Source organism: Amblyomma americanum, chromosome 1, assembly GCF_052857255.1.
Source record: "Amblyomma americanum isolate KBUSLIRL-KWMA chromosome 1, ASM5285725v1, whole genome shotgun sequence".
NCBI lineage: Eukaryota > Metazoa > Arthropoda > Arachnida > Ixodida > Ixodidae > Amblyomma > Amblyomma americanum.
In genome coordinates this window covers 229,886,990-229,901,845 of record NC_135497.1, presented here as the reverse complement: position 1 = coordinate 229,901,845, position 14,856 = coordinate 229,886,990, and the positions used below count along the sequence as shown (strand labels likewise).

The 14,856-nt window shown below is 51.5% G+C and overlaps 2 protein-coding genes across 9 annotated transcripts in view; both read right to left on the bottom strand.

Annotated features, from left to right (window-relative positions):
* Positions 1 to 13,816, bottom strand: part of LOC144114757 (uncharacterized) — a 257,525-nt gene extending 243,709 nt beyond the window's left edge. For 2 of the 8 annotated variants that reach the window (XM_077648696.1, XM_077648701.1), the window contains exons 1-4: positions 3,773 to 3,901; positions 3,442 to 3,698; positions 3,271 to 3,356; positions 3,089 to 3,185 (exon numbers count right to left, since the gene is read on the bottom strand). In XM_077648696.1, coding sequence (XP_077504822.1) covers positions 3,089 to 3,185; positions 3,271 to 3,356; positions 3,442 to 3,597 — 339 coding nt within the window. In that variant the 5' untranslated portion in view covers positions 3,598 to 3,698; positions 3,773 to 3,901. The other 6 variants (XM_077648704.1, XM_077648698.1, XM_077648697.1 and 3 more) reach the window with 6 other exon arrangements.
* LOC144114756 (uncharacterized) lies at positions 3,941 to 5,753 on the bottom strand. Its single transcript, XM_077648695.1, has 5 exons — positions 5,482 to 5,753; positions 5,067 to 5,350; positions 4,754 to 4,981; positions 4,300 to 4,668; positions 3,941 to 4,219 (listed from the first exon to the last, which is right to left on the bottom strand). Exons 1-5 carry the CDS (start codon positions 5,531 to 5,533, stop codon positions 3,941 to 3,943), a joined length of 1,212 nt encoding a protein of 403 aa, XP_077504821.1. The 5' UTR covers positions 5,534 to 5,753.
* Positions 13,817 to 14,856: the final 1,040 nt, after the last annotated feature.

The following is a 14,856-nucleotide window of genomic DNA, read 5'->3' as shown; positions in this document are numbered from 1 at the left end:
TTAGTGTTGACTCCCTTCATAAGTTTGTCTAACGGGCCCCTCATTTACTTTACCTTGTCTGCTAATAGCTTAACGAGGGTGTCGGTTCTGGCAGTCTTGATGCCACAGGTTGCTTAAGAGGGCTCTCGAACAGTTACCGCCCTCGCCGTTAGATGACGTTCCACGTCACACTCGCGGTATAACAGGACGTGCTACGTCCGCCGCTATGGTCGAGGGTGGCGCTGGTGAACACTCTCATGGTTCGCGTACACCAAATAAACATAAATACCCACGAGAGCAGCATATTGGACAGCCGTCGCCGTAGCTTAGTTGGTAAGCGCACCGGACGCGATATTCGGAGGCCGTGGGTTCGGATCCCACCGGCGGCATGGTTGTTTTTCTGCTGCTTTATATAAGTAATTTTCTTTAAGCGATTTATTAATCTAAGTAATATTATCCCAATGATACGCATAACAGATTAAAAAAAAACCTTCCCCTATGCACCTTGGTTTCGGTGACTGTTGGCTCACTTCATCAGTTTGTCTAACGGGACCCTCATTTACTTTACCCTATATATATATATATATATATATATATATATATATATATATATATATGAGGTGTCGACAAATCCGGCACAGTTTGATCTCCGCTTTTCACATGATTAATGTCGAGGTATTTCAGCTCGCTTTAGTCTGCAGGTCCATTCAGTGAAATTAGGCGTGGGGAAGATAACAATGATGGCACTCGCATTTTCTGATAAGGGTCTGCACTGCAGATGCGGGTGCTGAATGAACCTTAAATTAGAAGCTTGCATATGCAGCGTTCAAGCGCTGCGAAGTGTTGTCGTTGTCGAGTAATTGCCTGTTTGCCCTAGTCTCGTCGCCGGGGCAGAATAAATGCATTTTTCATGCTCAGAAATGAGATCAAAGGTGGTGTGGTATGGCTTTGCTGCTGAAGTCGAATGTCCTGTATTTACTGCAGATTTCGTTCGAATACAAATAACGTTGGTCAGCTCACCATCTTCACCCTTCCTGTGAACTATGTGGCCAACATGATACTCTGTCCCACGCACTCTGGCCTTGCCCTCGGGACTCCCCTCCGCGAGGTTTGAAGCTCTCGAATCCAGAACAGTGGGAGGCCGCATTGCTCAGTTCAGACTCGGACTCACAGATCCGGGTTGTGACAAGGGCCCTAGAAGTCGCCGGAGGCCACGGGCTCATGGCCACTTGATGGGGCTATAACCCCACACCATCTGCTACTTTTGTCGACGGAATAAAAAAAAAAGCTTATCCTCTTCCTACACGCGAGAGCGGGTGCATCATGTGGTCCTTGTTGGCAGGAGAGCTTTCAAGAAGTGGTAAAGTCACTTGCAAGAGATGGAGAAGATTTAAAGCGAAATCACTATTCCAGACGTACCAACCCCGAGCAAGAATCTTGTCTAGTGTTCCGAACTAAGCTCGGAGGAGCGTCGTGTCAGCTGTAGCCGATCGGAGAAGGGCGTCGTGCCACCTAGGTCATGTGACCTTGTGGCGTCGTCACAGCCTGCCCTGGGAGGTGGCATTAATGGCAGGTGGCGCGATTTTGCTCGGGAAGAGCAACCAGGGTCGCACAATGCCTACCGGTGGCCGTGATAGAAACAGCCACCTGCCTGTGCAGTGGCTATCGCTTAACCGCTGCGCCAATGCGCTGGTAGTGGTATGAGGACCTGCCTCGATCTATGAATGTTAATTATAGAGAACGACCACTTCAGCATATATGGGCATTTCCTCACTAAAGCCTTTAAGGCGGAGCTTAAGTGTCCACTGCTTTCGCACATCTACTGTTAAGTTGCGTTAAACCCCTAGCACATTTTTCTTTTCTTTATTGACAAAACGCGATAATACATCAAAGAGAACACAAAAACATTGAGGAAATTAAGTCCACCACTTGTTGTTGCCCTTGTTGCTACGCCCTGTTGCATGATGAATGATGAAGAGAAAAAAAAGGGAAGAACTTGTTGTTACGCCCGCTGTCTCAAGCGTAAGTGCTTGTCCATAAGCGCATTATTCTTAGTGCGAAGGGAAATTCCTGAAAATCAGGATGAAAAGCGCGACGAGAAGCTCGTGCGATGTAGCCTGGAACTGGTGCAGCTGTCGCCGAATACGCGAACGAAATCAAAAGTAGAAAAAAGCGAACCGATGAAGGGTAAAGGGTGCCTCGCCGCACGTTTCACTTATAGGTTCCGCTTTCACGGCATTGTCTTTGCTGGCACCAACTACCGGCCATCTTGAGCAGGGTCACGCTAATCACAACAGTGCATTTGGTGATGCCTGATCGGTGTTCCACATAATCCCACCTCGGCATCCATAGCGGGCAATGTCCGAGGAGAGACAATAAGTTCACACAAAAGGTTTTTGCACTATGCAAAGCACACAAGACGCAGGAAACGCACACGCACTCAGTGTGATTCTACTGGAACAGGGCTCCATAAGCCCTGCCCAGTTCCGTCGGAGATGCGACGTCCTGCCCTCGTCCTGGCACCCTCGCCGGAGACCTCCTCTGCGACGTTTAAACTCCCATGGTGTTGGTGCACGGTGTTTGAGCCTCGCAACACACTTCACAGCAGCGGTGGCCACAGCGGCAGCATGATAAAACGCTGCCAACACCTCAATAGGTGATCAGGTGCTGTGCACGCATGTCGTTCGCTCTATGTTTGACAAGTCTTGCCTGTTCAACGCAGAGGACGCATAATGGGAGGCGAAGCTGACATTAGTGACGCGTGCTTTCACAAACCACGGTATCCATTCTCGCTCCACCAGTCTGTCCGCAATCAGGGGCTCTGATAGAATGGAATCCATGGCGAACGAGCGAGCATTGGCCTGCGCTGGGGAGAGGGCGCCGTCACCGCTCTGGCTGTCCACCACGGCCTTTGTCCCCAGCGACGCGACGTATGCACATTTGCTTAACCTCCCGTATCCGTTCTCGTACGCCAGTGCACTCTGCAACCAGCGGTAGTGACGCCAGGACCTCCGAAGTAAACGAGCTGGAATTCCCTGCGCTAGAGGGAGGGTGCCGGCGCTCTGGCTTTCCAGCACGGCCTTTGTCCTCCGGGACGCGATGTAGTCACCTTTGCCTCACCCCCCGTATCCATTCTCGTACGCCAGTCCACTCTGTGACCTGGAGTAGTGACGCCAGGACCTCCGTCGTTAACGGCTGGCATTGGCCTGCGTTAGAGGGAGGGTGCCGGCGCTCTGGCTGTCCACCACGGTCGTTTTCCTCCGGGACGCGATGCATTCACCTTTGCCTCACCTCCCGTATCCATTCTCATACGCCAGTCCACTCTGCGACCAGGGGTAGTGACGCCAGGACCTCCGTCGTAAACGGCTGGCATTGGCCTGCGTTAGAGGGAGGGTGCCGGCGCTCTGGCTGTCCACCACGGTCGTTTTCCTCCGGGACGCGATGCATTCACCTTTGACTCACCTCCCGTATCCATTCTCGTACGCCAGTCCACTCTGCGACCAGGGGTAGTGACGCCAGGACCTCCGTCGTAAACGGCTGGCATTGGCCTGCGTTAGAGGGAGGGTGCCGGCGCTGTGGCTGTCCACCACGGTCGTTTTCCTCCGGGACGCGATGCATTCACCTTTGCCTCACCTCCCGTATCCATTCTCGTACGCCAGTCCACTCTGCGACCAGGGGTAGTGACGCCAGGACCTCCGTCGTAAACGGCTGGCATTGGCCTGCGTTAGAGGGAGGGTGCCAGCGCTCTGGCTGTCCACCACGGTCGTTTTCCTCCGGGACGCGATGCATTCACCTTTGCCTCACCTCCCGTATCCATTCTCGTACGCCAGTCCACTCTGCGACCAGGGGTAGTGACGCCAGGACCTCCGTCGTAAACGAGCTGGCATTGGCCTGCGCAAGAGGGAGGGCGCCGGCGCTCTGGCTGTCCACCATAATCGTTTTCCTCCGGGACGCGATGCATTCACCTTTGCCTCACCTCCCGCATCCATTCTCGTACGCCAGTCCACTCTGCGACCAGGGGTAGTGACGCCAGGACCTCCGTCGTAAACGAGCTGGCATTGGCCTGCGCTAGAGGGAGGGCGCCGGCGCTCTGGCTGTCCACCACGGTCGTTTTCCTCCGGGACGCGATGCATTCACCTTTGCCTCGCCTCCCGTATCCATTCTCGTACGCCAGTCCACTCTGCGACAAGGGGTAGTGACGCCAGGACCTCCGTCGTAAACGAGCTGGCATCGGCCTGCGCTAGAGGGAGGGCGCCGGCGCTCTGGCTGTCCACCACGGTCGTTTTCCTCCGGGACGCGATGCATTCACCTTTGCCTCACCTGCCGTATCCATTCTCGTACGCCAGTCCACTCTGCGACCAGGGGTAGTGACGCCAGGACCTCCGTCGTAAATGAGCTGGCATTGGCCTGCGCTAGAGGGAGGGCGCCGGCGCTCTGGCTGTCCACCACGGTCGTTTTCCTCCGGGACGCGATGCATTCACCTTTGCCTCGCCTCCCGTATCCATTCTCGTACGCCAGGACCTCCGTCGTAAACGAGCTGGCATTGGCCTGCGCTAGAGGGAGGGCGCCGGCGCTCTGGCTGTCCACCACGGTCGTTTTCCTCCGGGACGCGATGCATTCACCTTTGCCTCGCCTCCCGTATCCATTCTCGTACGCCAGGACCTCCGTCGTAAACGAGCTGGCATTGGCCTGCGCAAGAGGGAGGGCGCCGGCGCTCTGGCTGTCCACCACGGTCGTTTTCCTCCGGGACGCGATGCATTCACCTTTGCCTCACCTGCCGTATCCATTCTCGTACGCCAGTCCACTCTGCGACCAGGGGTAGTGACGCCAGGACCTCCGTCGTAAATGAGCTGGCATTGGCCTGCGCTAGAGGGAGGGCGCCGGCGCTCTGGCTGTCCACCACGGTCGTTTTCCTCCGGGACGCGATGCATTCACCTTTGCCTCGCCTCCCGTATCCATTCTCGTACGCCAGGACCTCCGTCGTAAACGAGCTGGCATTGGCCTGCGCAAGAGGGAGGGCGCCGGCGCTCTGGCTGTCCACCACGGTCGTTTTCCTCCGGGACGCGATGCATTCACCTTTGCCTCACCTGCCGTATCCATTCTCGTACGCCAGTCCACTCTGCGACCAGGGGTAGTGACGCCAGGACCTCCGTCGTAAATGAGCTGGCATTGGCCTGCGCTAGAGGGAGGGCGCCGGCGCTCTGGCTGTCCACCACGGTCGTTTTCCTCCGGGACGCGATGCATTCACCTTTGCCTCGCCTCCCGTATCCATTCTCGTACGCCAGGACCTCCGTCGTAAACGAGCTGGCATTGGCCTGCGCTAGAGGGAGGGCGCCGCCGCCGCTCTGGCTGTCCGTCACGGCCTTTGCACCTGCGAAGCCATATAGCCACCTTTTCTCGGTTCGCCAATCCATCCACGATCGAAGGCGCTGAGAGCAAGGCCTCCATGGCGAACGAGCGAAGGGCAGGGTGCCGCAGTCGCTCTGGCTGTCCACCACCGACCTTGCCTCCGGGACCCGATGTAGAACGATTGGGCGTGGTCGGGCACGCGCATTCCCCGAATCGACCGCCGAGCTCCTCGATGGTCCACAGGAGGTTCTTGTAGTTGACCTGCACTCACGCCGTTGTCTCAACGCTGCCCGCACAGGCAATGGCGGGCCGCCAAGGCCCGCCTCGGCGCCGCACCGAACGGCAGCGGCGGAGGTGGTGGGTGGCCGCCACCACCGCCACCTCCGCCGCCCCGGCTTCGAGTGCCGCGTCAGCGCTCCAGCTGCCCGGGCTGCGCGTGCCATTGATCAAATTCAACTTCTTCGACTGCCAGTGCCGCGGTGCCGAAGTGTACTTGCAAATGTCTCTCGATCCAATTCTTCCAAATCTTGCTGCATGGCATTAACTTTTATCAACTATTGCGAACATATTGCTTATTTGACAAAAAAGCTTTCTACATGATATTGCAGTTTCTATAGTGGGTTCGGAATTTTCTTCTGCTGAAGGAAAAACTAATGACGACACGCCGTTTCTTTGTTGTTTCGAGTACGTTGCACACAACAATGAAGGATAACATGTGCTGTTGTTGTTATTACCCTCATACAATTGCACATGCCCACATAATGTGTACGAGGACGATTAGTTGCAACCCTTTATTTATCTTTGTCGTCGTCATCTTCTTGTGGTTTGCTCTTATAAGGGCCGTTGCGGTAATGGTTGATCGGCCTATGTATCAACTGAGGAATTATATGACTTTAAACACGTCTCATACGACTATGTTGCACGTGGTCGGGAAAATAACTACGAAATATTTCTGTCATGGGAATAACTATTATGTTGTTATTATGTAATAACTGTCGTGGGAATAACACATTATTAAAATTTTAGTAATGTGACGTCTCTTTGTCCGTGCGAGCACAGGAAGTTTTTTTATGTCAGACTTTGCAACGCGTAGGAAGAGTGGGCAATAAATATCAACATCGTGCCACACCATCCCACCGCATTCTTTAGTTTTATTTCAATGACAGATGAAAATATTTCCACTGAGTAACGCAGTATTCGCCATTGGCGGCCGACAGATAGCGCTAGTTGGTTATGTCCGGAATGCCCGGCAATGACCGGGAAAGTGAGCCATGGTTCCAGAAGTAATCATAGCGCATTGCAATTCCTGGGCGGTTTGAGGTTCCTGCATGCAAATCGGCTTAAAGGTGCTGAATTTCACATTACCTTAAGTTCAAATCTACTGTCACTGTGCCGTGTTTTGTTGAAGGCAGCATCAGTGCGGCGTTTCATTCTTCGACGGAAAACTTTCATTGCGCTGCAGCCATTGCGCTTCACGTTAGCATCACTACTATAAATACGCGTGGTGCATGAAAAAGGGAAGAAAAAATCTTTTCTTAGAAGTTTGTGCATGAAATTTCACCGATCATGTCATTTTTCTGCGGTTGTATTGCCAGCTTTGTTATATTGTGTTCACCTGGGCTTCTCTACTTTTTTTTTACTATATGACTACGTTATCATGTCTTTATCTGCCTTTTAATGTGAAGTGTGATCTTACCAATAGTATTATTACTTGTCGGCGCACTATTACTAGGAAAATAATTATTATTTTCTTACCATATGACATTTTTTCTGCTCTGTGTTGAACCTTTGAACCTATTTACACCGAATTTGCTACCGGAAATGACAAGTTTACATTTATACATGTATGCACACACACACACGAACTGCTAAAGGGGCACATACCTGGTCAGGCGGTGTCTTCTTCAGCTTTTTGTCTGGGCTGATGACCTCGTTAATGACGTCGATTAAAAGCGAATGAATGAACTGTCCGATATACACATCTTTGATGCGCCGACTGAGACCAAGAACTTCCTTTTACTTCAGATGAATCCTGTGATATGTTACGATGATGTATGGACATGGTAGGGTGTATTACGCACCTTCTGGCCACATAGATAAGCTTGATAGTTACACACCTCTTTGAAATGATTTGCTGCGTGTGATAGGAAAAACACCACTAAGCAATAAGTCCTTGCCAAGGCAGTTAAAATATTATTTGCATTGATCAAGCTTCACTGCTCCACGCTGGTTGAAACTGACACCATACAGAAACGGTCATGCACAGACACTGCGTGACACAGACATCGTGCCTATGTACGTCCCATTCTGTGTTTGGCCAATTCTTAAGAGCGTGTATCAATTACGCGCGTACAACATACTAGCCCAGTCGGAATAACAATCAGCGTGATCGTGTAGGAGACGTCAGTGTGGAATCCCCTCCTGCGTATCTTCTGGCACAGTCGACGCCATTTCGCACCGCGACGTGAACGCATTCCGGTAAACACGGATTCAGAGTTGTCGTTAATAAGCTGTGCCACTTGAACTGTCAGTGGCATAGCCGTTTTCGCTTGTTATACATACACGAAACATCCTTTTTATTATTATTCGCTTTTCCCTCTTAAATACATGCCTGAAATATTTCTCTAGCCATGTTTTGATGGCATTCGAGATTGACTCATTGATGTATGGCCGTTTGGTATCCGCCACAGCTCTTCAAAAGAAGGCGGCAAGCGTTGGAAACGTACGCGCTGGCACTGAAAAGACTCCTCTGCTCGCATGTGTCACCGATGTCTTTTGCGCTTATCGCCACCTGCAAAGGTGAAGGTCGTAGGAGTGGCGCTATCGCCCATTTACATATACGGGGGCCTGGCTTCGGACCTCACGGAGCGGAAGTGGGGCGTCATGTGACACCTGGTGCGTGGGCCAATCGTCCGTCGGGTGTACCTGTGGCTCTGCGGCCAAGGTTAGGACGGGAGGGAAGGAGACGAGTTCGGTCCCCCTGCATTGTCACTGCTCCGTGTAGTGTCCGGCCCGTAAACAAGAGTTGTTTCCCTCTCCCCGGAAACCGAAGACCGGGATTGTTTTGTTGAGCACGAAGGATGGGTAGAACATTTTGAATAAACAATTCTCATTGTCATTGTGCGTCGCTCAACCAGGTTTGACCTCCGTTCCACAGAAAATTGTCCGCGAGTAAGGCAGTTTGTGAGGCACCATTGAATCGGTATCACCCTGCAATAATTTTTCGTAAGTGCCGAACAAGACCGGAGAAATTAACCGAAATATGCAGACTTTTGCGTTTTCCTCAACTCGAATTTCACCATTACCGCCGTATGGTCGCGTGGGGGGTGGCAACGTCGGGCACAACAGACGAGCGGAGTAAGCTGGCTCAGTGCGTAACGACCTCTTTACTGGGCTGACAAGGGATTGAACAACTAGGCGGCAGCGATAGCAACAAGCCTGCTCGGCGTTCGTCCAGGAACATAATCACTCCTGCTTTCGGCCGCGCCCAATTTAAAGGCAGAATCCAACATTTTCGATAAACGCGTGGAGGATATAAAGTCCCCTCGAATAACTTGGAAACAGCACCGCCTAATGATCGCTGCAGTGGATTGTAGTACAGTATGCGGCTTGTGTACATGGGGAAATAACTAGACGAATTACAATGGGGTGGAGCGCATATGATAGGTTCTCTCAGATCATAAATGGGAGTTTACCAATATCTTTCAAGAGAAAAGTATACGACAGCTGTATCTTACCAGTACTCACCTACAGTCAATGGCGTAGCCAGAAATATTTTTCATTGGATGTTATACGCCACCTGGAAAAAAAATAGAAAGAGAGTCTGCGTCCAAATAATATCATAGATATTTTTGTGCTTTAATAAAGCCGAAGGATTATTTGTTTCGTTCGCTGGGATATCTACATAAAAATACGAGTGCACTCAGGACTCGCTTGACTTGATCCGTGAAGAACATTTATTTTCTCAAAAAAAAAATTACTCGTACGAAAAAGCGCGGCTTCTTCACATGTTATGCAACAACACTAAAGTTACTACAACAAAGTCAGTAACTGCGAATGAATGGCATTCTTCTTCTACCCTATGCATGTGATACTGCGCCCGGCCGCAGAGGCGTTTAAAAAAAAACACTTTTTATATTCGCGATAGTTTCTAATCATTTGAGGACAGTTCAAACAATGAAAAAGTACGCTGACGTGGAAAGGTATGTTTAAGTTCATGAACTGTGCTTACAATTAAAAGGAGTGCCATACGTCGCGCAATGGTAAAGAAAAGTGACTTTTCTGTGATAGCTTCCGCTTCCTATTATCGAGTCGGGACAACGTAACTCCAATATTTTCGAGAGTAAACCGAGTCTTTTTATTTTCGTTTTTACATTTTAATACATCGATGCGGTGTGTAAATAGCATGGGCAAAAAAGCCGAAAGGAGGGGGAGGAGATGCAGCGCTCAGAAAATTTCGGGCGTCTTCTAACACCGAACCCCCCCTGGCTACGCCCCTGCCTACGGGGCAGAAACGTGGAGGCTAACGAAAAGGGTTAAGCTTAAGTTAAGGAGAACGCAGCGAGCCATGGAAAAGAAAAATGATAGGTGTAACGTTAGGAGACCGGAAGCGGGCCGAGTGGGTGAGGGAAAAAAACGCGGGTTAATGGCATCCTAGTCGAAATCAAGAGGAAGAATTGGGCTTGGGAGGGCTTGTAATGCGAAGGCAAAATAACTGAAAATAACTGCTGGTCCTTAAGGATTACGGAGTGGATTCGAAGAGGCGATAAACATAGCAGGGGGCGGCGGAAAGTTTGGTGGGCGGATGAGATTAAGAATTTTGCGGGTTTACGGTTGGCGCAGTTGGCAAAGGACCGGGTTAATTGGAGAGACATGGGAGAGGTCTTTGCCCTGCAGTGGGCGTAGTCAGGCTGATGAAGATGTCGTGGCTTGTTGTGAGCAATATCTCTCGCTTGCTGGCCTGCGTAGGGCGTGGGTTTTCTACTGCTCTTGTTACTACGAAAGCAATCTTTTAGAAAAAAAAATCAATGGAAGGCCTAAACCACAGCCTTTATGCGGATGACATTACGCTGTGAGTCGCTCAAGGAAGCGGCGGCCATCCAGCCGGTCGAAGACTACATAACAGACGGGGGCAGAAGTAATCGCCACAAAAGTCAGAACTACTGATGTACCAACCTCCCCGGAGGGAACGAAGAACGAGAAACTGCAAATCTCCCTCACGGCCAGAGGACATCCAGTTCGCACGACGGACCATATCAGAGTGTTGGGATTGCTTATTTAGGCAAATTGATGCAAAGGGGAAATGATAAGGAAACTCGAAGGCTATACGCTGAGTAAACCATGAGGGTCATCAGGAGGATCGCCAATAGATGATCGGGAATGATAGAAGACAACTTAGTAAAGCTAGTCGATGCCTTCGTAATAAATTGGATCGCCTACGTCGCCATCTACCTCAGCTTCAAGCTCTGCGAGAGGAAGATTGAGGGTATCATCTGAAATAGTGTCAAGGAAACGCTGGGGCTACCAATCCGCACTGCTAATGAAAAACTAAGAGACCTAAAGCTTCACAATACGTTGGAGGAAATACAGAAGCCTGCCTGGTGTCGCAAAACGAAAGACTCGCGAGCAAGCCCACCGGTAGACGCGTTCTGGCGAAGCTAATGATCGGCTACGAAGGACAGCAAGGCGTTAAGATCGACCTGCCGCGGGAGGTGGGGATCCGCCTCAAGATTCCCCCTACCACCGATGAACATGCATCAGGAACACCGCAAAGAGCGGAGAGAGAAGAGGGCCGAGGCTTTGGAGAAACGCTTCCAAAAGTCACAGGGCGTGGTCTGTGTGGACGCTGCCGACTACGGGGCCGGCCGTGGGATGATCGAAGCCGTGGTGAACGCGGATAAGAAACCTATCAGTCGCAATGGACAGGGCAGAAACAGCGGGAGAATTAGTGCTAGCGCTTTCGATAGCGGGCACAATTGTCAAAACCACAGTGTGCGGCTCAAAGTCGGCGGTGAATAATTGCACTAAAGGAATGATCTTTCCTGAAGCACTGAGAATTCTGCAGACAAGCCCCTTAAGCACCGCTACGGCAGTGACGAGAACATTAATTGGCAGAACTCAAACATTCCCAGAAAATGTGGACAAATGTTTAGTTTGCACAGCTGCCACCACGCCAGCCCCCTGGAGCGGCTGAAGAAACCCGAGATCACCATCATCTTACTGACAATTAAAGTTTTTTCTCCCCCCCCCCTTCTATCGAATGTTCGGTACATCCCATTGGTTTCCTATGGCTGTAGGAACTATAATAGGATGAAACATAAGAGGAGTCTCGGCAAATAAAACTATTTCCGCTATTTATACCTCAGATGTAACAAACTTTGGTTCAAACACGTAGCTTTTCATGCTGATTTCAGAACTGCATTTTATTTGAAGCTAAATAGTACAGTTTCTGAGTAATTACAATTAACACCCTCGTATAGTCAACCCCAGGAAGTTAAGAAGAAACTGCACAATTTTTTCATGTCAGCATGTTTACAAAGCTCCATTTTGTGCCATAAAGCTATTAGTTCTTTTTTAAGATGTTCAGTACTCATGGAATTAATTAGAGGTTAAACTCCAGCATGCGTATTTACACGAAAACGTTTCTTGCAAAAATAACTTTCGAAAAATAGTGCACGTGCACATTGAAAAACTGACGGCTTTATTGCACTCCTCAATGTTTCAGGATTCATGCGCAAAAAACCCCCCACCATATCCCTTGCAGACGCCCCACCATCTGCTACTTTTGTCAACGGATATAAAGCTTATCCTCTTCCTACACGCGAGAGCAGCATGTGGTCCTTGTTGGTAGGAGAGCTTTCAAGAAGTGGTAAAGTCACTTGCAAGAGATGGAGAAGTTTTAGTGCGAAATCATTACTCCAGACGTAATAGCCCCGAGCAAGAATCTTGTCTAGTGCTTCGAACTAAGCTCGGAGGAGCGTTGAGTCAGCTGTAGCCGATCGGAGAAGGGCGTCGTGCCACCTAGGTCATGTGACCTTGTGGCGTCGTCACAGCCTGCCCTGGGAGGTGGCAGTTAATGGCAGGTGGCGCGATTTTGCTCGGGAAGAGCAACCAGGGTCGCACAATGCCTACCGGTGGCCGTGATAGAAACAGCCACCTGCCTGTGCAGTGGCTATCGCTTAACCGCTGCGCCAATGCGCTGGTAGTGGTATGAGGACCTGCCTCGATCTATGAATGTTAAGTATAGAGAACGACCACTTCAGCATATATGGGCATTTCCTCACTAAAGCTTTTAAGGCGGAGCTTAAGTGTCCACTGCTTTCGCACATCTACTGTTAAGTTGCGTTAAACCCCTAGCACATTTTTCTTTATTGACAAAACGCGATAATACATCAAAGAGAACACAGAAAAATTGAGGAAAGTAAGTCCACCACTTGTTGCCCTTGTTGCTACGCCCTGTTGCATGATGAATGATGAAGAGAAAAAAAAAGGGAAGAACTTGTTGTCACGCCCGCTGTCTCAAGCGTAAGTGCATGTCCATAAGCGCATTATTCTTAATGCGAAGGGAAATTCCTCAAAATCAGGATGAAAAGCGCGACGAAAAGCTCGTGCGATGTAGCCTGGAACTGGTGCAGCTGTCGCCGAATACGCGAACGAAATCAAAAGTAGAAAAAAGCGAACCGATGAAGGGTAAAGGGTGCCTCGCCGCACGTTTCACTTATAGGTTCCGCTTTCACGGCATTGTCTTTGCTGGCACCAACTACCGGCCATCTTGAGTAGGGTCACGCTAATCACAACAGTGCATTTGGTGATGCCTGATCGATGTTCCGCATAATCCCATCTCGGCATCCATAGCGGGCAATGTCCGAGGAGAGACAAAAAGTTCACACAAAAGGTTTTTGCACTATGCAAAGCGCACAAGACGCAGGAAACGCACACGCACTCAAAGAGTGCGATTCTACTGGAACAGGGCTCCATAAGCCCTGCCCAGTACCGTCGGAGATGCGACGTCCTGCCCTCGTCTTGGCACCCTCGCCGGAGACCTCCTCTGCGACGTTTAAACTCTCATGGTGTTGGTGCACGGTGTTTGAGCCTCGCAACACACTTCACAGCAGCGGTGGCCACAACGGCAGCATAAAACGCTGCCAACACCTCAATAGGTGCTCAGGTGCTGTGCACGCCATGTCGTACGCTCCATGTTTGACAAGTCTTGCCTGTTCAACGCAGAGGACGCATAATGGGAGGCGAAGCTGACGATAGTGACGCGTGCTTTCACAAACCACGGTATCCATTCTCGCTCCACCAGTCCGTCCGCAATCAGGGGCTCTGATAGAATGGAATCCATGGCGAACGAGCGAGCATTGGCATGCGCTGAGGAGAGGGCGCCGCCGCAGCTCTGGCTGTCCACCATGGCCTTTGTCCCCAGGGACGCGACGTATGCACATTTGCTTCACCTCCCGTATCCGTTCTCGTACGCCAGTGCACTCTGCAACCAGCGGTATTGACGCCAGGACCTCCGAAGTAAACGAGTTGGCATTCCCTGCGCTAGAGGGAGGGTGCCGGTGCTCTGGCTGTCCACCACGGCCTTTCTCCTCCGGGACGCGATGCATTCACCTTTCCCTCACCTCCCGTATCCATTCTCGTACGGCAGTCTACTCTGCGACCAGGGGTAGTGGCGCCAGGACATCCCTGGTAGTCGAGCTGGCATTGGCCTGCGCTAGAGGGAGGGTGCCGACGCTCTAGCTGTCCGCCACTCCTTTGTCCTCCGTGACGCGATGCATTCACCTCTGCCTCTCCTCCCGTATTCATTCTCGTACGCCAGTCCACTCTGCGACCAGGGATAGGGACGCCAGGACCTCCGTCGCAAACGAGCTACCATTGGCCTGCACTAGAGGGAAGGATGGCGCTCTGGCTGTCCAGCACGGCCTTTGTCCTCCGGGACGCTATGTATTCACCTTTGCCTCACCCCCCGTATCCATTCTCGTACGCCAGTCCACTCTGCGACCAGGGGTAGTGACGCCAGGACCTCCGTCGTAAACGGCTGGCATTGGCCTGCGCTAGAGGGAGGGTGCCGGCGCTCTGGCTGTCCACCACGGTCGTTTTCCTCCGGGACGCGATGCATTCACCTTTGCCTCGCCTCCCGTATCCATTCTCGTACGCCAGTCCACTCTGCGACCAGGGGTAGTGACGCCAGGACCTCCGTCGTAAACGGCTGGCATTGGCCTGCGCTAGAGGGAGGGCGCCGGCGCTCTGGCTGTCCACCACGGTCGTTTTCCTCCGGGACGCGATGCATTCACCTTTGCCTCGCCTCCCGTATCCATTCTCGTACGCCAGTCCACTCTGCGACCAGGGGTAGTGACGCCAGGACCTCCGTCGTAAACGGCTGGCATTGGCCTGCGCTAGAGGGAGGGCGCCGGCGCTCTGGCTGTCCACCACGGTCGTTTTCCTCCGGGACGCGATGCATTCACCTTTGCCTCGCCTCCCGTATCCATTCTCGTACGCCAGTCCACTCTGCGACCAGGGGTAGTC